The sequence below is a fragment of the Chelmon rostratus genome, chromosome 4 (assembly GCF_017976325.1).
Source record: "Chelmon rostratus isolate fCheRos1 chromosome 4, fCheRos1.pri, whole genome shotgun sequence".
NCBI classification, from domain to species: Eukaryota; Metazoa; Chordata; class Actinopteri; order Chaetodontiformes; family Chaetodontidae; genus Chelmon; species Chelmon rostratus.
In genome coordinates, this window is record NC_055661.1 from 11,135,918 (window position 1) to 11,159,023 (window position 23,106).

The window sequence follows — 23,106 nt, forward strand, 5'->3', positions numbered from 1 at the left end:
GCACTCGTGGAGTGTTGAAAGAGGACCAGCTGGGCTGGCTGCATCTGCATGACCCCAGACATCACTGACTGCCAGTGGGAGTATATTAAATTCCCACCCTGTGCTCATTCACAAGTTAGCCTCTGATAATCTCTGCTGACACACCTGATTGTCACAGGAAACAAATGCAGCATGTGGGCCACGTGCTACAGAAGCAGGGACTAAATACTGGGAAACCAACACCGTCCTAAAGCTTCTTTAAAAATGAAGCTGAGGTGAAGTTCAATGATCGTAAATAATGGTGAAACAACTGTTAAATGAGGTCTTGGTTGAAAAATGGTGAACAGACATTGAAATATAGTTAACTGTAGTTATTTATAAAAAACAACCCCCAATTGGGCCAGATGAGTATCTTTACAGATTGTTGCTCATTGCATGTTCATAAGGTGCAAAAATATCACATGCAAATTATACATTTGTATATGATGTAACAAACTTTCAGAAGCAAATCTAAAATTTTGAATAGTAATAATGAAAACCAATGTTACTATATAATCTCACTAAATAATACAACATTTTAGGTACATAAATGTTTCTAGACTTACTGAACAGAAATATAAAAAGCCCTGTGAAGGATCAAAAATGAGAAATGACTGCTCAGCTGTGACCTGGCAGGAGATTTGAGAATAGCTGCAAGAATATTGGGGAACATTGGAGCTGAAACCTGATGAAGTCTACACACTGCAAAACAGCCAGATACAGAAAATACAAGCTCTGTAAACTTCAGAATGATGGAGAACACACAGATTCAAGGGAAAAACAACAATGTGCCACAAGGAACATTTGCAAACAAATTCAAAAAGGTTAAACTGCTCCAGCCAACAGAGATGCAGTACGCACACACATCCATTGAATGAGTTTTTAGTTCAAGTAATCAAATTATTGAGGGCATCTGCCTGGCTGATGTGCAGACTCCAACCAGCCCAGTCAGGACAGCATGGGAAAGCTGATGTGTTGATTCGTGGTCTCGATACAACAATCCAGCATCCCCTTTAGGTCCACAAAGCTGCTCCAACCAACTCTCAGCTTCTCCCTGAGGACACAAGTAAGGAGATAAATTGGATAGTTCTGCCACAGTTGGAACAGTATCGGTTATTGCACATGAGAGCTTCCTGTATTTGGATCTTTTTCTGTGTTCTTTCTATGTATTTAAAATGTGTGGGTGGGGCTCAGGTAGACAGTGGTGAGTTTGTCTGCAAAAAAAAGCAGAATACTGTACATAAACAAGTGTTTTTTTTTTTTTACATCTTAATAAATGATTTTCCTAGAAGACTATTGTTGCTTATTTAATCATGAATGTGTCCTGATCCTGATGTGTCGCTGTCATGAATTAATGGAGCTATTTGGTTTCACCAATGCACAGATATGTACGTGTGTCGCTTCATGTCAAAAGGAGTCAAAACCCTTGGTGTACAGTCTTTCAGGTGGGCTAAGCTTTGCCACGGGAATGTTGCGTCTAGCACAAACGAGTGCACATTTTCTTTCACTTTTTTGATTAATGATTTGGGGAGATGTCCTATTTGGAGGTTTGACAAAGTCCAAAGCCTGTTGGTTGAGTTTATACACCCTGGTGTTAGCTCCGTGTGTTCTATACCCGGGAATTTATTCATAGGTGTTGCAAAACTGTACAACTTCACATGTCACTATGTGGATGAACCCGGATGACTTGATAGAAGGAGAACTTTCTATGTGCTGATCATGTTCAGCACAGAGTGTCCAGGACAGACAAAAGAGCCTCTGTGGGCGCTGCAGCTTCCAGAAGGGTCTCAACGGCAGCTATTTACGCACACTTTCCACCCGGCGAGTTACATTTTTCTGCTCACAACACCACATACGTCCATGCATTTACAAATGCACAAGCAAAACACACGACAGGTCTTCACCATGAGTGCAAACACAGACAATTGTCTGCTACAGTCTTGGCAACGGCTGCTTAGCAGCGGAGACACTGAGGGAGCTTGTTGCTTGTTTGTTTCCTCCTCTGCTTTGTTTCCATTGGAACGTTATGTAACTGCCGGGGGAGAGAAGAGGGAAAGAAAGAGCAGTGTTTTCACCCTACACCCATCCGTCCACTTCCCCTTCTTCGTCCAATAGTGCAGCTGTGTGGTTTCATAACCTGTGGAAATGCCTACTCCCAGAATGCGTTGGTCTGCCACAAATGATCTGGTTTTGCATTCCAGCATGTTCTGTGGACAGGGGGACTGTGTGAAAGGCTTCCTGACGGCGTGTTTGCACTGACGGCTACAAACTCATTCCTGTGACACACCGGCCATGTCGAGCTCTGGCATGAAGAATCTCTGAATGCAGTTTGTGACGCACATGAATGGTGCGCAGAGTCACTGACCCCGATGCACAACGTATACACAAAGAGGGAGAGCGGAGCTGCTTCTGTGCGTTACATAACAGCCTGAATGTGTTTGACAGGCACTTAATGGACATCCCCAGAAGATGGGAACAATTCGAACTCAACGTAGAACCGCATGATATGTTTAGATGATACAACTGATCATTGTCAAGTAAATCACAATGTTATGTTGAACAGAAAACCTCTCCTACCCAGCTAAGATGCTGCAATGAATCATCTCCATGGCGATCAGCTCAATATCAGAAGAAAAAGCAGAACGATGTTGATGTGCAGGAGTTTTCTAGTTTTCCTTTTCTAAAAGATTGCTAACTGGCGATCCGGAAGTATTAGCTGTATTTTGGTTGGACTCTTGCTTTGAGATTTTCCTTAAATTCTTCTATTTGAATGAGACTGGATGTAAACAAAGTGCTAACATTAACAGCGCTTCCCTTCCTTCAGTTATTCTGTGACGGCTTTTGCGCTGAAATCTCACTGCACCCTTTGATAATGTGGTTTTTCATAAACCACATTATCAAAGGGTGCAGTGAGATTTCAGCAAAGGCAGTTTTTCCGTTTGATGCTGATTGGAAAGCGAGCACTGACCTTCACAGTGTGACTCAGGCTCACAGACAGGCTTGTGAAGGAATGCCAGTTAATGATAACAAGGTGACGCTGGGGCTGATTCTAAAATGTTTGACGTACAAAGTCTTGCGGGGGCTTTTTGGCGCAAGCCAATTCATAATGATGAAATAGTATTATACTTCAGTAACATGGAACAGAGGACAGAGGAAGTATCTGCTCCTCTATTTCTAATATGGCTATAGTTGATTTTTCATTTATAGTGACCTGTCTCGTCACACAAAAAGCAGTTTCTCAGAGATGAGAGAAAATTAACTAATGTTAGGCTTTAGGTTTTGTTCCATTCAACTGCGTGCTGTTCCCTGTAGGTTGCTGCTTTTCTCACACAGCGGGACGGTGTTTCCCTCGGTCATGCTGTTTGACTTCGTTACATAAAACTAATGTGCAAATATTATGATATAAGATTATGCTTAAGGGGTGACTGGTATGGAGAAGGAGTGTTAAAGTTTGCGCGTCTGAGTCAGCGAATTATGTAAGAAATGACATGCACGTTAAACCGAGGCGCTAACATGTTAACAGCTTAGCTATGTCTTACTAAAAGCCATGTGGCGTGTCATCCACAGGTGAAAAGAACCCAGGTGTTAGCAACAACAGTCTCACACGCAAATAAGTCCACTTGTTTCCAAACATCTGATACAAGGCTGCATTTTCTTTCGGACGTTTCTTCAACTCTAATGTCTCAGAGGGCAAACTGAGCTGAGAAACACACAAACCAGAAAACGGTTGTGTTTTGTTTTGTTTCACTCCCTCCCACTCTCTTAAAACAAACAAACAAACAATCAGAAAAGGGTAAGCAAACAAACACGTCTATGGCTCTCTGGATAACAACTGTGTTGCAAATCATTTATCCAAATGCACCAAACGCTGCATCCTTCCTGCTGGACGCACTATAGCTTTCCTTCCGTGTGCACTCATGCCTGCAAATGCAAAGTTACAGAAACATGCTTAGAAATGACAACCGTATCGACAGAGAGACAGCCCAGTCATTGGCTCTGACTCACACTGAAGCCAGTGGATTTATAAAATTTTAGTAGTAAAAATGTAGTATTTTTAGTTATTTTTACAATGCCAACAGGTGTTGAACAACATCATTTCTTATCTGGCATTTCTTCCTCTGGAAGCTTATCTGCTGTTGAAGCCCTCTTGTGCTGAAAGTTGCCCGTTGCTGACCGAACATGCCCCTGGAAAAGGTCTCCCCTGGGCCTTATATAACTCATGACATCACACCGCCGCGCTTAGCACAGAAATCAAATATTTAACACCACGGATAATGCACTGACTAAGTCAAGGCTTACATCACTTCACAGTGAATGTAACAAATAAAATATTTACAATCACAACACAGTCGGCTTAACGATATCGTTCAGCGGTCTCAAAAGCTGGGATGACGTGACCGGTAAGTGCCCGCAAAGCTTTTCCGCGAAGTGCCACAGCAGATGTTGTCTTTAATACTGAATAAACCTTTGGTTTCATCTCATTGGACTTTCTGATGATCGTACTTGTTGGCATCAGAACATAGCGATCGTTAGCAATACAGCAACAGCCACAGTGCTCGTTCTGAATGATTCATTCCTGTTGATCTCTAAGAGAATAATTGACAAGGCTATAAAATCAGGCATTCTATTAGTGGAAGTCAGTATCTTTTACGGGGTTATGAAATCATGCGAGGGCATTAAGTGAGCACACATAATACCTGGAAAATAAATAATCTGTTGAATACATGGATACATACATCATACATGCAGCAGCAACTTAGCTTCAGAACGGCACCGTGATGGCGAGGTTAGTGATTCTGTTCGTCCCTGTGTGTGTGCAATGTGTGGCAGATTTTTTCTAAAATTGCACAAAAATACACTGTAAGCAAATATCTAGAACTGCAGCTAACTATTATTTATAACTCTCGATTTGATTAGATTTTTTATGATTTGTTTTGTCTATAAAATGCTAAAAAAAAAGTGATTTAACATCCAACCAAGATTCCAAAACCCAAACATTAAATCTGAAAAGATGGAGTTAGCATTTGCCTTTTGCTTTTTCCTGATAAATGATTCACTGATAATTTAAGTAGGTTAATGAAATCAGTTTTTCATTGATCAAATCATTTCAGCGCTGTGAATGTTAACCTGTCAAACTATAACAGCTGCATAGCATTTAAATTATATTATCTCTGATTATAATTTAATATAATCACAATCTCAGCCAGCATCAGATACACAACAAATCCACAAAACATCAGATGTAGCTTCAGCAAAAATAGTGTTAAACTGCAGAAGAAAGCAGGATAAGTAGGACAACTGTGTTAATATTTAGTCTCAAGACAGGAAAGCTAATCTTAGAGAAGGTGGACGTGTAAAGTCTGTGTTACATGAGTGAGTGAGAGAAAGGGTAGAGCTTTCTTTGTAGCAGTGGTGGAGGAAGTATTCCACCTTTACTTAAGTGTCAAAATACTCTGTTGCAATCAAGTCCTGCATTGAAGATGTTACTTCAATAAAGGCTTGTAAGTCGTACCAGGGAAATGGAATTACAGTATTAAAAGAGCTTGATGCAGAAAAATGTACCCTGTGACTGTTATGTATCATATCATCAGGCCAGTATCGCTCCCGCAGTCATGTAAAAGCAGGATTTTACTGCTGTAGCTGGTTGAGGTGGAGCTCATTTGGAACTCTTTTGTATAAACTACAGCTAATGATTATTTTCATTGTGGATGAATGGGCACAGGTTAAAATAAACTGTTTATGATAGATGACATCAACAACACCCAAGCGTTAAGAGGACCGTAACTCACTCCAGCTGTGATCCGAGCAAAGCTCAACGCTTCCTTACTTTATGGGTGTTTATGGGAGCTTGTGTAGGAGCAGTCCATATAATGTTTAACCTCTGTGGTTTGAACAAAGGCAACCGGTGACTAAACATTTATCACTCGTTCACACGGCCGCTTGAAAAAAAAATCTGCACAACCAGCAGGAATTCATAAATCCTGACCCTACAAGACAATGTGTGTGTCATTATGTTTCAACAGCTGACAGAAACAACTGATTCGTGATCCAGGCAACTGCATATGGGCACAGCAGTCCCATTATACGCCAGCCTGGTGGTTAATGCGGTGTGCCTCTTAGATTGCAAACGTACACAGATCTATTAACATTCCCTCAAAGAAATATGTCAATAATGGGTGTCCCGATTGTTTGGAGTTGTTGACATGGCCACCGCTATTGTGAGTGCTCTGCTGGGGATATCTATGAGGAGGGCCATTGTGCTAGAGCAACGGCCGTGACGCTGGAAGAACAGCGCACCTACCTGCCCGGGCATGCTGCGGCAAAGAGGGCAAGAATTCAGAGAACCTGAGACTGTTTGATTGCCTTATCTGGTCAGAAGAATGCCACTGCGAGATGCGTACATCAAACCCAGTGGGTACATGTCGAAATCAAGGCGGTGATGGATGTCAATGGAAGAGAAAAGTGATTAAAACTTGGATGCTAAAACCTACTTAATTCCTGTCATATGTGATAATTAAGACTGCTGAGAGTCCAGATTGTGTAAATTAAAGCAAAAAAATCATCTGATTTCCCAGAGACAGAAGAAACCATTTAAATGTATGCTCTGTATCATCAACAACAACATTATCATTATTATTAGTAGTAGTATTTGTATTATTATTACACCTGTAACTATTGCTACAACTATCGTGTATGTGTGTGTGTGTGTGTGTGCATGTGTGTTCGTGTTTGTGTGTGTGTGTGCGTCCTACCTGTAGTCTTGCTGCGACAAACAATCAAGAAGGCTGTTGGCTGTCAGTCTGGAATCCACATTCAGGATCTAAAACACAAACTGAGCTCAGCTAAGAATGAACGGGTCAAGGTGAGCTCAACGAGACAAAGACCACAGCGGCGCAAAAAGGTCAAATGACTTTAATGAACAGCATCCGTCTGATGCTTGTGCAATAACTGTGAAAAGGCACCCACCGCATTAGAGTGGAAGACGCTCAGCAGCGTTCGGACTTCCTCGAAACCAGGGGCTGAGGACGCAACACTGTGATGAACAAAAACACACATTTTAGAGATGAAGCTTGGAAAGCTGTGATATTTGAAGCATCACTGCAGCACAGGATTCATCAGAAGCCTCTCCTGGAGTAAGAATGTTCATCCTGAACCCCAAACTAAGACATTTTTAAGAGTAAATTAAAGAAAGTGCAATAAAAATGTGACATTTCTCCCCCCACCCCACATCTTCAACCATTGCTTTTAAGACAATCATATGTGATACTTTAGTTTGAACACAGTGAGAGCTCCAAAAAATAGCAACACTTGAAAGCTTTCTCCATCTTTGTTCCCTCCATCACCACACACCCAACCACAATGCATGAAGACGTAGGGAAAAAAGACTAACACACAAAAAGAGAGCAAGTAATGACAGTAACAGAGCGAGGACTGAGGAATAGAAAATGGTAATATGATCAGAGTCCTAAATTATCCATATCTAGTGTCCACAGAGTGAGAAAAATGAGGGAGAGGGAGACAGAGAGAGATAGCCTGTACAGAATGAGTCATAGCTCTGCTCAAACATGTGAAAAATGACTATGGCTGTCTCCTAGGCAACTGTGCTTGAGCAGCCCAGTACACACATGCATGTGCATTGAAAAGTGCACAAGTGCAAAGATGCGCGCACAAAGTGTACACAGCGAACACAGATTCCTGTAAACAGAGAAACATGTAGCATTGTGCTGAAAGGCTTATTCTAAACGACTGCTGCAAAGGAACCTGCTAGAGTGGCTCCATCTATTTCTTGAAGATGCCCTCTTAAGCCATAGAGTCGCTTCAACAAAAACTCTGCAGTCCACGTTCTTATCTTTCAACTGTTTACTGAAAATTTTCTTCTTCTAATACGAAATGAAAAAAGGTTAACAACATGATTGAGCACAGTAAGTGCAGTAAGAACAATCAGCATATATAAGCACGGACAAAGACTAGTGTGCTCTCAAGGCTCCATAGCTTCAACTAACTCACCTAACAAGCTCAAGCAAGCGTATTACACATTTTAACCCATCAGAAGAAAGGGCTGACTACGGTCCGATTAAGTACACTCCACTGAAACTATGGAACTGCTTAGCTTTAACAAATCCAATCCAATAAAATATAAATCATTCACAACAATAATACTATTGTATGAATGGCTCGAACACTATAAAACATAACTGCCATGTTTATATTGTGTGTATATGCAAGCAGAATGGCTGTTATTTAGAACTATTATTAATGCTCTGCAGTATTAAACAACAGCTATATAAGTTTTTATTCTGCTGCAGCCAAATATTTAAATGAACTCAGATTTAGTTGAGTAGCACATATTACTACACAAATCAACACAATGCTGCTTCATATCAAAGGGGGAATCCATCCACATATATATATATATGAACCACTTTCACCCCAAAAACATGTTCAAAATCAGACCCATGGAATTGTGCAAAGCCACACACTAGCACACAGACACACAAACACAAGAGTGTGTGTGTGTGTGTGTGTGTGTGTGTCTGTGTTTGTGTGTGTGTGCAGAGTAAATGTCAGCACCTTCCGTAAACTGAGGTCTTGATTCTGCTCAGGAAATCGGTGGCAGAACCGAGTAGAGTCTGCACACTTAAAGCTCCACATGCACAAAAAAAAGCAATCATAAAGAAATAATCATCACTGTCGCTCAGTGATGATTATTTCTTTATGATCACTTTTTCTGTTTGCTCCTCTTCAGATTGATTAACACCACACAATGACCTACTTAAGCAGCTACAGGCATACTGTCTGTAACAAGACATCGTCAACAGGAAATGATAAACATCGCCCGACGTGCTACACGCAGTGAGCACATGCTATCAAATTAAAACACACACCTTTCAAATATAGCAAAACATCTGGCAATAAAGAACCATCATATTAGTCAAATACAGTCTGGCAAGAACAATAAACAGGGGAGCTATAGAGGCCTAGAGGGCTTAAGTGGTAATGAAGTGCACTTGGGATACTCAGGAGTTTAGTGCCTTATGATCTGAGAGGCCTGTCTTGCCGATTTTATAGCCACTGAGCTGAGAATACACTGCACGACTTAAGCACCATTTTTCTGCACAGATAAGTATCTAAAAACAACCATGTCTTCATTACAAACATTATTGCCCAAATTCTTATCACCATTTTAAATGATTGTACAGGCTCTGCACTGTAAGGTGCTTCCTGTATGAAGCAACATGTAACAGATTCAGAGGGGGGTGTGACCGTTAGACAGCTAACAAATCAAAGCACAGCAGACACATAACAGGAAATAAGCCCGGTGACACAACATCACAAGTATTTTGATCAATCAAAAGCCACAACATGAGAAAACTGGGATAGTGGAAGTAGAAGCACAACCACTGCAGTGCGGCAGGAAAGTGTTAATTTCAACTAATTAAAAGTGTCAATTTGAAATTTATTTTCAGGAGCATATCACAATCAAAGGAAAAGTCTTCCATACTGGGTTTGTAGAGCTAGAGAGTAGGAGTTCAGAGTAACACCTGGATGAAACAGAGAGCTCAACGGAGACTTTGACCTTTGGATGTCAGGAGTTTTATTGTTCCCGGCCTTCAAAGAGGCCCAAATGTCACAGTGAACCTGTACTGCCTGACTGGACCTCGTGCTTGTGCGATGTTGGGATGTTTTATGTCTGTGTGTGTAAGAGAGAGAGAACAAAAGAGAGTGAAAAATAATAAAGCGGACAGAGATATTGTGAGCACTTGAGTTATCGAATTATTGAGGTCTAGCCAGCCTTCTGAAGTACTTAGATTATATTAAGTCAGCTGACAGAGTTCTGAATTGTGGGATGTTTTCTTGCATCTGCCATGACAGCTGTGCGAATCATCAATGACCAAAGGCTGAAGTATGTGAAAGCAAGCAACTAATGTCAGCCTGAGGAACATGTATCACCAAAGAAGACAGAAGATGAGCACAAAACCCAGAAAGGGCTCCACTGATAAGTCATTTTGCAACGGCATAAATTCTTTATGGTGGAAATTCCTCAATAAACTCAACCAAAGATCAACTCAGCTACTTGCCTGTTGTGATTATCATTGTGACAGATGGATGATGTGCTTAAATCTGTGTGAAAAGTAAGCAAGTACAAATATTTTCAGACGCCGCAGCAGGCCCAGGTCTACGCTGTCAAAGCCTACAGCAGGATAACTGTTGCCATTTTTCTTCTCAAAGGCACAGTCAGAAAATAAACAGTGTTCCAGTGTGGAGCTGTCTACTGCGTCATGGGAAAGGTGATAAGGCAAAGCTACAAGGTCAAGCAGATTACAGCCTGACCAACTCTACATGCCAAACAGGGCCTGAGAGCTACAGAAGCATACAACACACGCACATAACCACGACGGAGTAAATAGGCTGGTTAAGGACAGGTGCAGGGCAGTGTAAGGGGGCTTCTCAGAGAGACAGGGACTGGCTGTCGAGAGGTAAGGCACTCCTATGAAGGAATGACGAAGGTTATGTCAGAGGGTTTAGTGAAGAAAGACATGGGGGGATGATCAATAGAGATCGACACATTAGGCATGGAAGGTGTTGCAATGAGAAGCATTCAGATGTGCCACATGAATGCCGGCTAGGAAACTTCTATCGAGACTTCAATTTACTGCCTGGCCCCGAAAACACATTAAAACTGCAATACATGGCCCTCCGAGGACTAAGTCTAACACATTTAATATAGCTGCACATGAAGGTAGTAGTAGGACATTATGCCATTTCAAGATTTAAAACCGCAATGACTGATTTTTTGGACACTTGAGGGCAGCAGGAACAAAAATGTTGACAAAAAAGGCAACAAGAGGTCAGTGACATGGAGGCTGTTTGGATATCACAAAAGCTATGACAAGAAAGCGCTAAGACGGACTGCAAAAAAATGAGAACAATTAAAATTTTACAGCCGTCTTCGGCAGCCTAAAATGACATCATGACAGCAGCGAGTGAAACAGTAAAAACTGCTGGTTGGAAAACTAAAACAATAAGCTGAGGGGAAACTCAGAGGCGGGTGATAATTCATTTGAGTTCATCACCACAAGCAAACCCCCCTCACATACAAGCAGTCATGTGATTTATTGTCACTATGAAAACATGGAGTATAGCTGCTTTAACACAACTGACCACAGTGAGAAGGCTGAATATAAAGCTGACACAGAGAGCGTAGTGGCAGAGAGGCAGAGTGTCTGGTGCTGTGTTCAGACTGACAGCAGTGATATGAGTGGGCTGAGCTACCTGCTCAAGGCTTGGAGCAGCTGTGAGACCATGGAGGACAGATTGTGCAAATAGACCAAGGCGTCCTGCGGTGGCGGAGGACCCCCCACTGGCTGAGCGCTCTGCCTGGTGACAAGGTCAAAGCCCAGTGCTCTGAACACTTCCCCGCTGAAACATGACAGAAAAAAATGACCTCGGGATCAGCGGGGTGGGGAAAAAAAACAAAATAAATACCAAAATATAACCTCCAAAGTGCCGTTTCTGCAAATTCTCTCTCTACTTTATTAGCAGACCATCTTCTGAACTGTCCTGGTTGGAAGAGACCTACAGAATGGGATCTTTTTGCAGAGGACACAACTTTTGAGTGTAAGATGACATACAGTCCAGGAGAAATCAAAGTGCTTTGTGACATTAAAAAATAATCAAGGCATTTTTAGTGAAAATCTGTAAAAACTAGGGATGTCCATGATTAGTTGGCCAGTCGATTTCTACCCTTGCTAGTCGGCACCAGAAATAGTCGTTTGTTAAACTTGTTATAATTATTTTATCAATGTGCACATTTAAAGTACAGGATGATTTGCTCATAATGCACCGTAGGGGTTCTGTTATCCTGTTGTTCCTTTACAAACCAGAGTAGGTGATTGTTGGAAAAGAGAAAAGATCCAAGATGGTTTTGGTGAGTTTTATTTTGTTTCTGTCGGGCTTCAATGAAGTGTGTTTTATGATGATAAAATTACTGTTTCTGTAAATGGAGTCTGGTGGCTTTGGTGAGAGCGATGTAACAGCTGTTTCTGGCTAAACAAAAAGCAACTTTGTCTTTCACAAAAACGTCTGTCTCTGTAGGGATCTTTCCATGATGCTGTCAGACACTTAGAATAACAATCTGAGTGTCAGCGAAAAAAAACAAGCACTTTTAGCGGAGATACACTGACGGTGCGCCAACACTTGGAGGAATTACATAGCAGCCTTTTTTGTGGTGGCTGGCTGCAGCGCTCTCACTCAATACTGGACCAATTGGTGTCCCCATTAGACACAAAAACAGGGTACAACAGGGTCCATAAACATGGACAACACTTGCCCAGAATTTCTCCCATTTGTGAAGCACATTGAAATCTGCAAGGACACGTAGGCCGACATTAAAACCCTGATGCACGGTGCAAAGTGCCAAACATTTCAGCAGCATTAAAAAGCAATTTGGTTATCGAAGAACGTGATTAACTGTTTAAAATAGCTCCTATATACGCAGTATTTTTTGTACCATGTTTAACCTGACAGATTAAATTTGACTGTTTCCTGAGTGTTTTCTTACTTTTTAGACTGTTAGTTAGTCGAAGTTTAAACTTCTGTTTTATCTTCGGGGAGATTAGTCATTAGGAACATCCCTAGTAAAAACACACCAACTGCTCATCAACCTCAACCGTTCTCTGCAGTGTGATCATACTAGTGCTGAATCAATCAAATCCCTGTGACACCCACCTTATATGAACCACATCAGAGCACACCTTCTCAAACAGGGCCCACACTTCCTGGTGAGAGACCTGAGCAGACATGGGCTGTTTGTCTTCATCATCATCTTCACTCATAACGACATCACAGGCTGGAGATTCCCCCTACACACACACACACACACACACACACACACACACACACACACACACACACACACACACACACACACAATGCACAATGCACAATAAACATGACAGATTGACAGATATAACATAAAAATATCTTTGTCTATTTCTGAGCTTCCAAACCACCACAATGTACAATACAATGCAGACACTGCAGGAGTTCTTTGAACAGACCAGAAGTAGAACAGCTTTGAGCTCTGACTGCATGAAGTACACTTAAACTTCAAATTTGCTCCTAGCTGACCTGCGGTTGTTCCTTATTGAAAATGCTGTCCATTAGGGCGAGGGCACTGGGGACGCGGCTTGAACTTTTCCCAAATGCTTTCACAAGCTCTTTGGCTTCGTGGAGGGCTTCTTCGATAGCGCTACTATCCACAGTGTTACCTGCATAAACACAGGAGAGATACATGTGGGCCATCAGATGTGTGCAGACAGATGCACATAGATGCACATAAAGGTGTACATACAATACACTCAGTCAGCAAAAGGGAAGAGGTACTGCTTGAACAGCAAACACCTTTTTCAAGAGGGGATGTTTTGTGAGTCTAACCTTGTGAGAAGGACTGTTATGAATACAAAGATGGAAAACAAAACAACTAGGCGGTGAGACACTGTGGCCAAAAACATGTCAGCTCAGACTGACTGTGAGCTTGTGTGTGTGTGTCTTATATCCAACTTTGTTCTGAGACTTGCAAAACCCTGTACGCAACACACTGCATGATGCACTGTTATTTTTGCTATACTGACTAACTGAAAGGACAATGTATAAACTAACATCAAGTCCCTGGTCCATTGCCTCATGACATGCGTCACCATCCTAGCCATGACCTGACTTCATTTTAAGCAAATCCAACTCTAGCCCTAAAACACAGCTTTGGTCACTTTTTAGGAGGCTGTAAAAGGTCTGACCTCATAAGTATAGCAACACACACACACCGCCTGCTCGAGAGAGCAGAAAATCGCATGCAGTACTTTTCCACTCCTAGATTTTGTTCTTAGCCTCACATACAGTTTATCCCTCCTTCCTTTCCTCCTCCTCCTCCTCTTCTTCCTCCTCCGCCTCCTCCGCCTCCTCCGCCTCTCACAGTTTTGGCACAGAGCCAGGCTGCGTGGTACCAAGAAATCCTAAATCACGCTAGTGTACCAAGGATACACAGAGCACAGCAAGGGCAAAACTTCATTGTTTTAACTATTAACATTCTTGGATGGATTAAAAAGTATTGTGCCACTGCTGTAGCAGTCACCCCCACACAGGTGGACAGAGAGAGACATGAGACGCTGATGCACACACGCGCACGCGCACACACACACACAGCACTGTAAGCATAATGTAATTAGAACCAGAGCACGAATCGCTGCAGTGGGCGACTCAGCATCTTTCTGACACACATTCAAGTGTCCCGTTTTAGCAGATGACCTGATTCTTTATGTAGTTCTGTAGGGTTCTAGCGCAGTGCAGGCCAGACAACGTCATACCAAGTGGAGTAAGGGTTTTATCTGGGGGATGACTCAGTACCTCAACACCACTGCCCACAGAACAAAGACTATCATCGAATGCATTTAGACACTTCAGGGAGCTAAGCTGGGCCGTTTTCACAGATATTAATATTTCTGCCCTCGTATCTCACATAGTATCTCAGGTTTGTAAGCAGGAAAATCAGCTCCTAAGTAACTAACATCAAATGTTTTCAACACTATACACAGCTCAAGCTTTTTACAAAAATCCTATGAACATAGAATATGGTAAATAAAACCATGAAAGAGGTTAACACAGAACCTAGAGTTTATATACTGCAAACAATGTAAGTCATATTTGAAATCACACAATTATAAAGAAGAGCTGATTTATAAACTGACTTGATTTAGCTGTCTGATAAGTGTGGCTTATTTCTTCACCGAGTTGCATATTAATTCTTATACTAGTTTATAAGGTACTTTGGTTATATTTCTAAAGTTATTATACAACTGTACACAGTGCTGCTGTGTCTGGACTATGGCCAAGACAGAGAAAGACTGTTTACAGTGACCTACATTTCGAGACATCTACCTAACCAGACGGACCACTGTTATCTGTTTTATGTATTATCTGTTTGAATTATCACTTTTTCATAGCTATTATTCCACATTTAGACATTACTTTTCATGTATTGTCAACTACAACAAAAAAGACTGTCCTGCAACTCTTTAACTGGGGGAAGATATAATCAAACAATTAAAGAAAAATTGTTTTGTTCATAGGAAAAAAATATTTTGAAAAAATGTGCTCATCAGAAGACTGCTGAAAACCAATGAAATACATAACAGTACTTTGAGCTACATGCATTACCTGAGTCGAAGAATTTGATTAGATTTACAACAGTCTGCAGCTTCTTGCGTGGGACAATTTGCCCAAAGACAGCAATCCAGTGCTTTTTCAAACAGAGCAGGACATCATGAAGAGTCCAGGGTGGTTTTAGATAAACTATCTGTTAAAACAAATGAAAAGCAAACATGAAAAAAAACAAACAAACAACCCCTGCAATGTTCAAAATGATAATCAGTGTAGCTCAATCTGGATGTGACCTAGACTCCTGTATAGCACAAAAGAGATCTGATGCAGAAATCTGACCTAAAATGATCACCAAAATGTCTAAAACTCATGCAACGACTAAACCAAATACGCGCCTCTAATCACTTCATGAATACCAGACATTAGTTCTCCATGTTTTAAATGCATCTATAAACAGTAATTAAAATACAGTCTAAAACATAAAGTGAGATTCCAAAACACAATTTTACCTCTAGCCAGAGGTCTTCGTAAGCGGCCTTCATCTCCACCTCCAACACATCCGACAGCACCTCTTGCAGGCAGTCTTGTAGCTCAGAAATGCATCCACTAAGCCATCTCTTCTTCTCTTCATGCTCACTTTTGCTCAGCAGCTTGTCATCTGTGAGGAGTTACATACATACATACTGTATATGAGTAAAGACACAAAATAAAAATAATGCAGGAGAGCAGCTATCCTTCAAACAAGAGTATATGCATGTATGTGCAGCAGGAGAGAGCAGGAGCATATGACAGCACAACATACACACGAGGTAATATGGCAGCTGTTACACTGCAATAGCATCTTTCAGTGTGTTTAATACAGTCCATTGAGTGTGTGTAGGTTAGAATGTTATTTTCTATTATTTCTTTCTCTGTCCATGTTTGCTACAACTATTAAAATACCTAAAATGAACAATTAATGCAGATGGAGCGAAGCAAAGAAAACAGGAAGATTGGAAGGGGTGGACAGATATGGAAAGTGCATGAACTGTATGTGCAGTTAACTATTAGACGATGACGCAATGTGCCGAGTAATTTCCTGTTTTGCAAGAAGAACACATTAATCCCTGGCTCACCTTTCTCTCTGAGTCCTGGAGAAAGGCCTGCTCTCTCTTGCCTGTGTGGCTGGACTGATGTATAGTTAATGCTCAGCATTGGTGATGAGATCTGAGGGGTGTTGTGAGGCTTAATGTTTTGAAAGCCATGTCTGCATATCCCAAACTGTGCTTCCAAGTCATTCTTGCTGAAGGCACTCACTCCACTCAGGAGGGCCTTACTGCATAGGTTCTTATCATTACTAGAGAGGAAAGACGAAATAACATGCTTTTTAATCAGGTCTTAAATGGTAATGATAACACAATACAAATTAGACAATTCAGTCACATCTATCTTACAGCAGCCTGTGGTGGGAGGATAGGTGAGTAACACAGAATACAGAAGAATCTGACTAATTCAACATCTGCACAATTTCTTCTTCAATTTAGTAAAATCATCAGTAAGAGGGTCTGGAAATAGTGCCAGACAAAGAAATAGGTCACAAGGAAAAATTAAGTGAAACAATACAATGGCACAACTCCACTCCACTGCACTACGTAAGCCAAAAAAATCCCTGAACTAAACTCAGAATTCCCTGCTCAGCACATCTATTCTTGCTAAATTACTCTGTCTGGCCCTCTCTTTCTTTCATCCCAACTGGAACTATCTGGCTGGACCCGCTCAGTCACATGCATGTGCATTATTTGCAGAGGACTCACACTCTGCAGCAGCAACAGCACATCGTAGGGGGAGGGGGAACTCACGTGCACAGGATGACAGCACACTCTGGGTACAGACTCTGGTATTGCAGACAGCACTGCAGCACTCTGTCATCATTATTCTCAGCATTCAGACCATCTGGGGACAAGGAAGTGAAAATAAAAATGAGGAAGGGAGAGGAAGAGGAAGGCAAGAGTGACAAACATGACAGTCCATATAAAGACAAGAGGCATGTTTAATTCAGTGGTAAGCTTGTAACTGCACTGTACAACAGAGTGTAGATGGATATGGAGGATTCAGGTCTATTTCAAGAGATGCATTAAATCCTTATGTGCCCCTAAATACTTATATGTAGGACTGTATGGCACGTCTTTTTGAAGAGATACTCACACCACTGTTGGGAAAATAATGCCTGGTCCATAGTATAAACAGCTAAGACGTGAATTAGCCTATAAATGGGTGCAACCTGTCCTTAAGATGCACACAGTGTATGTTATGATGATGAATTCTGAGAGACCAGCTTGCTATTACTGCCACCTAGTGTTTGTGTTAGTGTCAGGCAGCTGCAACTCAGGAGGTAAACCGGGCCACTGATTACTGTACACGTGTCGAAGTCTCCTTGGGCGTCCGTTGCTATTGCTGTGTGTGTGTGTGTGTGTGTGTGTGTGTGTGTGTGTGTGTGTGTGTTAAGGTACAAATGTTCTCTATAGGCGCTGACCATTTATGCATACATGTCAAGCATTTACCATTTCATAGAATGACAGGCTGTAACCTCCCACACCTCAAACACTACACTATAAATTAGAGAAAGGCCCTACTTAAAATTAGACCAGAAAAATAAATCATGCAAACTCATCTTAATATAATTATTTAGAAGTCAATCACCAGGCTCGAAAATTAACACATTTTACGGCCAAAAATCCCACAAGGACTGAAGTATTGATATGAAAGCTTATTCTCTTCTTAAGATTATTCTACTGTGATGAAAAGAAAGTGCAGAAAGCTTTCGCCTTAAGTGCTTATTGTTTTGCCTGTAATTCCTGTGATGTTTACGTGTGCTCATTTGTAACTAAGAGTGACATTTATATTCACCTGCTCAGTCATCATGTTTTTGTCTAAGATAACACCCAACTGTTCCCAGTACAAATCTCATACGGGCTCTTAGACAGGTTAAGGAGACAGTAAACACTTTTAGGTTCCATCCTTGGTTGTAAAATACTGGTTATTCTAAATGCAATAAAAATTCACACATTTTCCTTAAATCAGCACTCACTGCTGCTCTTGGCGGCCTGCTGCATTGACTGCCCCCAGAGGTGAGGTTGCCGGCTCTTCAAAGAGTTGTAAATGTATGAGATGGCATGAGTGGCAAGGTGTGCCACAGAACCTGACAGGTTTTTCCCCTTCTTTAGGTAATCCATCTCCTGAAGCACCACCCAGGGGATCAGGACTACAGGGAAGCCTTGGGCTAAAAGAACATGAAGTGAGCAGAAAGCAGGCAGCAATGGATCCATATTTCATCAGTGCATTTCATCATGGCGAGAAGGAAATCTCAAAAATGTAGAAATTAGATTTGAAATTTTATAGGATTATGCTTTATAAAGTCTTATTGTGATGCTTGTCGACATGGTCTCCTCTCTGTATAGTTAGATTGTCATCCTGCTCCTCAAGTGTGCTATGGTTATTGTATCAGGACTTCACATGATCTTTAGATTAAAGTTTTAGTTGCTCTTCTACTTCTTCTCACAGCCCCAAAATATAACTCGAGTAATTGAAATGGTCGGGAAAATGCAAAGGCAAGAAATAAGAGCAAATATAAAACTACTGGAGATGCCAACATCTCTTGATGATGTGCAATAATAGCTCAGCCACAGCTGAGGGGTAATTTCTAACTGGACAAACATAGGGATGGCAATAGGCTTCATTATATAACATCAGACATAGACATTAATCACTCTGCAAGAAACATAAAGTAATAAAATCATTTCAAACACCTTCAAGGTCGGGTGATGCAATCTTTTTCACATAATCCAGGTGGCTGAGGAGAATGTTGGTGTCCAAAACAAGGATTAGGCCATTGTGAGCAGGTTGTTTGCCTGTAAAAAGACAAGTTCATGTATGGTGGATTTCTTGTCATTGATTATCAAAAGTTAACAACTGAATAAAAAAAATGCCCTCATACACAGCACAATTTCAGTGGAGGACTACATTATCAAATATAATTTCATGAAGACTTGTTATGTGATCTCATTTTTTACATGGCACTTCAGTTTTCTGCAGGGTTACTCTTTAATAATGATTACAACATTTTCGTGGCTGTGAGAGGACCCTATATTTCAGGGCTGCCCAAAGTGTGGCCCGCGGGCCAAAGTTTGCCTGTCATAAGGTTTGATTTAGCCTACAGGATGTTTCTAAAAAGTAAAAATTAATGATTAAAAAAAATCTAAATGGCTCTTTATGTAGTTTTATTGTTTGTGTTAAAATACTCTCATGTAGGATCACTAATTATTATTTTTCAGAATCTGAGCACAGCCAGTAGAGTGACACTACCATAGATGTTTGCTTTTGGCCTACAGCCCACTACTTAGTTTCAGCTCTGGTCCTCCGGGGGAAAACGTTTGGGCACCCCTGACCAAACCACAGATTAAACTCATCACGTTATAACATGATAATGTGATTTGCCAGCTCTTACTTTGCAAATATATTCACGCGTCATTTTTACACTCAAAAGTATGCAAATTATCTCATGTTTCCAATTTACCATCTCCCAGGAAAACGATAAAACTTACGGTGTGTGTCTGTAGCTCCCTCTTCTGGAGGGACTATGTCCATACAGGTGAGCTCCCCATAGCTCTGCATTACATTCACCTCCAGTCTCCTTTCGGAGCGGGCAAGATGAAGCTCTTCAACCACTTGCATCTACAGAAAAACATCCTTTAAAACAAACAACATGTAAAAGGTCCTCTCTGCCATTTTTAACCACTGCACCAATAAAACAGTGATGTATAGTTAATAAACCTGACAAAATGTTTTCATTACAAAATAATTTCATTAGCAATAAATGTAAAACAAACACTGACTTGATCAGAATGAGATTATGCTTTTCATTACCTGGTCATACCACGGCTCAGTGACTGCATTAAGCGTAGCTGGGAGGCGGCCTGACGAAGGCGACCTCTCGTCTTGTCCTTCACATGAAAAACTACGAGCAACATCCAAACAGCTGTGAGCTTGTTGGACAGCTCCCTGCTTGGAGCTGCTGACTGTGGGCCCAGATTTAGAAAGTTCAGTCTCATGTTGGACATTTCTAGTTGTAGTAATACCGTCATTAGCCTCACCAGTGCAATCTACTGGCCTTGGCTGAACAATTTTAGGTATCCTAAAATCAGAAGGCAGGGGTGATGCGACTGAACATATTTTTTGGTGAGCAGACGATGGCTTTGCTGTCTTATGTGACACTAATTTGACATCCTCTGGGACTGATGTGATATTCTTCGCTGCATGTGAGCCACTGACTGAGGTTCTGTGCTTGCCTGAAGAGGAAGACTGTTTTCTGTTAGATGAATACGGGGTTTTTGCTTCTGTAGATAGTGTCCTTGTAGCCTTAAACTTGTTTTCTTGATGCTGCTGGCACTTCTGCTTGGCCACCTCCCTTTTCTTCTGACATACAGAATCCTTGCTGATGCAGGAGGTCTTGCTTGGTTCCCTGGTCTTGATAGTGCTGCTGTCTTTTCCAGTCCTTTGTGGCTTCTCAGCGCTGCACCTTCTGTTCAGCACATACTGCGCTTGTGCTTTCTGCTCATCAGAAACCAGACTGGGACTCATTAGCTGCTTTTTTAATGTGTATGAGCTCCTCTGGGAAGACTTTTCATATCTACTGTCTTTAGACATCTCCTCTTTTCTCTGAGGAACTGTAACTGCAGTGTTGATGTGTGAGAATCCCCTTTCCACACTTTTACTCCCTCTGCTAGTGTAATATTTCCCTGAAATATCATGTTTTCTTTTACTAGAGCAGTTTCCCCCATGGAATGGCACAGAGACACTTTTTTTGTTTGTTTCATGGTCTGTTGCTTGTCTTTTTGCTTCATCTTTAGAAGCCCAATCGTCCCATTTATCTGCACAGCTACATGTAGAAGAACAGAAAAATATCACAATCTGAGATAATTAAAAACATCAATTAAGTGAATGAGGTTCAACTAAACAATTTTAACATTGTTGTTAAAGGTTAAGTATATTGTATCTCACCTTTCCTGACTGTTTACGTCTTGCTTCCTTTTGGCACTTCGGCAGGTTTTGGTAGCATCTTGTTCCTTGGATGCCTGAGAACATAGGGGAAAACATTTATTCACTTGTGAACAGCTCCTTAAGTGTACAGAGGAAGCACTTGCTGACAGACACAGTAAGGACCAATATGATAATATATGCAGTGAGACTAGAGCAGACGCTAGACAACTAAGTTATTCACTTTTGTTGTTTTTCTGAGCAAAAAAATGTTTTTCAGCTTCTCAAATGTCTCCTTTTTGTTTCGGGCTATTGGTCAGGCAAAAAAAGCAATATGTCACTTTTGGCTTTGGGAAATTGTGATGATGAACAATTCAAAATGATTGACTGAAAGAGAGAAATAATTGTCAGATTAACTTGTGATGATATGAATGTGATGAAAAACAAAAACATTCCAGACAAACAAAACAGGCAAATTTAGGTTATATTATATCCAGGCATTTACATTATTGAAATAATTTTCATCTGTGAACACAGGCAAATCCTTTTTTTTGTAAGCATAATTTTACAAAGTGCTGGATATATAGTTGGATAGTGGCACACTTTCTGTCAGAAAGGAAGGAAGTCAGGTGAGGGAGTATAAAGGGCAACAAAGTACACATCAGGAGGAGCTTGTGGTGGATGAATGCTTCACACTCAGGACTTTCACCAATGAGACTGGGGTTTGAGTAACATGTGAAACCAAAAGTCAGTGTTGACCTATTATTTTTAGACTTAGCTGTCAGTTTTCAGTTGCAGTTTAGTTAAGTTTAATAAGAAGGTACGTACACACACACACACACACACACACACACATACATACAGTTGTTTGTATCTGTTTTTAAGTAATAAACACAGGAGATAAAACAATTTAAAGCAGACTTAGAAAATTAATCACCAGATTTTTTTCTCACGTGTCTCTCAGAGCTTCCGTAACTGCTCCTAACAACAAGGTAAACACTCTTTGTACCTCCTTACCTTCTCATCGTCTTCACTTGAGGTCAACGTCTCATAGTGCTTTCTCTTCATTGGCTGTTTACCCATTTGCCTGTAAGATTTTGAGGAGCAGACACGGTGTTCAGTGACTAAGTCAAATCCTCACAGAACAATCAGTTTAGATCTTCAAGAAGACACCATACAGAATTAAACTTGTCTTAATGAGAGGCTAAGAAAAGAAAATGAAGATATCACTTAGCATTGAACGATTAAATGCCTTGTCAACAAGCTAGTTGCCTGTATTTCATAGATTTGACCCAGAAGAAGTGCAAACCAGGTAACATGAGACACAGGGGACTGTAATGACACAGACATGACTATATCAAACGTTTTAACAAAATCCATATCAAACTAATCCCTACAATATTACTATAGTATATTAGGTGTTGAGCTGATTAATAGACACACTACACACTACACACACCCAAAAGTTTATGCTAACGCTAACGCTAGCTGATGAAAAATACCATCAAAACCCCAAACAGCACAGGCTAGTTGTCTTTTTTTGTTACCTGAGACGTTTGCGTAGATTAATTCCGAGGAATTCAGCACGCCTTGCAGGATTAAATGTGTAATTCCCAGCCAAGCGAGTGAACTAGTCTGTTGCCGACTGGTTTCCAAAACAGTCGTTTCTTCTTCTTCTTCTTTCGCTGAACGGCGGATCGCCACCTACTGTACCGGAGGGCGTAGAGTCATGGCGTTAGAGCATCTGAATTCTGATTGGGCTGTAGAAAAACAAAACAAAAAACAACAAAAACTTCCGTCATCTCACATCTTGCATGTTGATGTCAGGGAACTTTGACAGAGTGACAGAGAATCAGAAACTGGAAAGGATGAAGGCAGCTCTGCGTGGCTCTAATGGCTGGTTCAGATAAGATAAGATAA

The 23,106-nt window shown here is 41.1% G+C and overlaps 1 protein-coding gene across 1 annotated transcript; it reads right to left on the bottom strand.

Moving 5' to 3' along the window:
* Positions 1-341: 341 nt before the first annotated feature.
* Positions 342-22,859, bottom strand: swt1 (SWT1 RNA endoribonuclease homolog). Its single transcript, XM_041936168.1, has 17 exons — positions 22,734-22,859; positions 22,204-22,273; positions 21,211-21,284; positions 20,077-21,088; positions 19,755-19,884; positions 18,960-19,061; positions 18,242-18,433; positions 17,013-17,106; positions 16,290-16,510; positions 15,684-15,832; positions 15,232-15,370; positions 13,150-13,289; positions 12,748-12,881; positions 11,293-11,439; positions 6,985-7,051; positions 6,771-6,838; positions 342-1,072 (listed from the first exon to the last, which is right to left on the bottom strand). The coding sequence occupies exons 2-17, from the start codon at positions 22,267-22,269 to the stop codon at positions 967-969; spliced, it is 2,841 nt and encodes a 946-aa protein (XP_041792102.1). The 5' UTR covers positions 22,270-22,273; positions 22,734-22,859; the 3' UTR covers positions 342-966.
* Positions 22,860-23,106: the final 247 nt, after the last annotated feature.

Bases quoted from the DNA above. Each gene is read 5' to 3' on its own strand.
- swt1 (XM_041936168.1), bottom strand. From the start codon at position 22,269: ATGGGTAAACAGCCAATGAAGAGAAAGCACTATGAGACGTTGACCTCA. The intron at 17,107-18,241 runs GTGAGTGCTGAT...CCTTGTCCCCAG, and splicing joins GCAGGCCGCCAAGAGCAGCA to ATGGTCTGAATGCTGAGAAT. The intron at 6,839-6,984 runs GTGGGTGCCTTT...TTTGTGTTTTAG, and splicing joins GCGTCTTCCACTCTAATGCG to ATCCTGAATGTGGATTCCAG.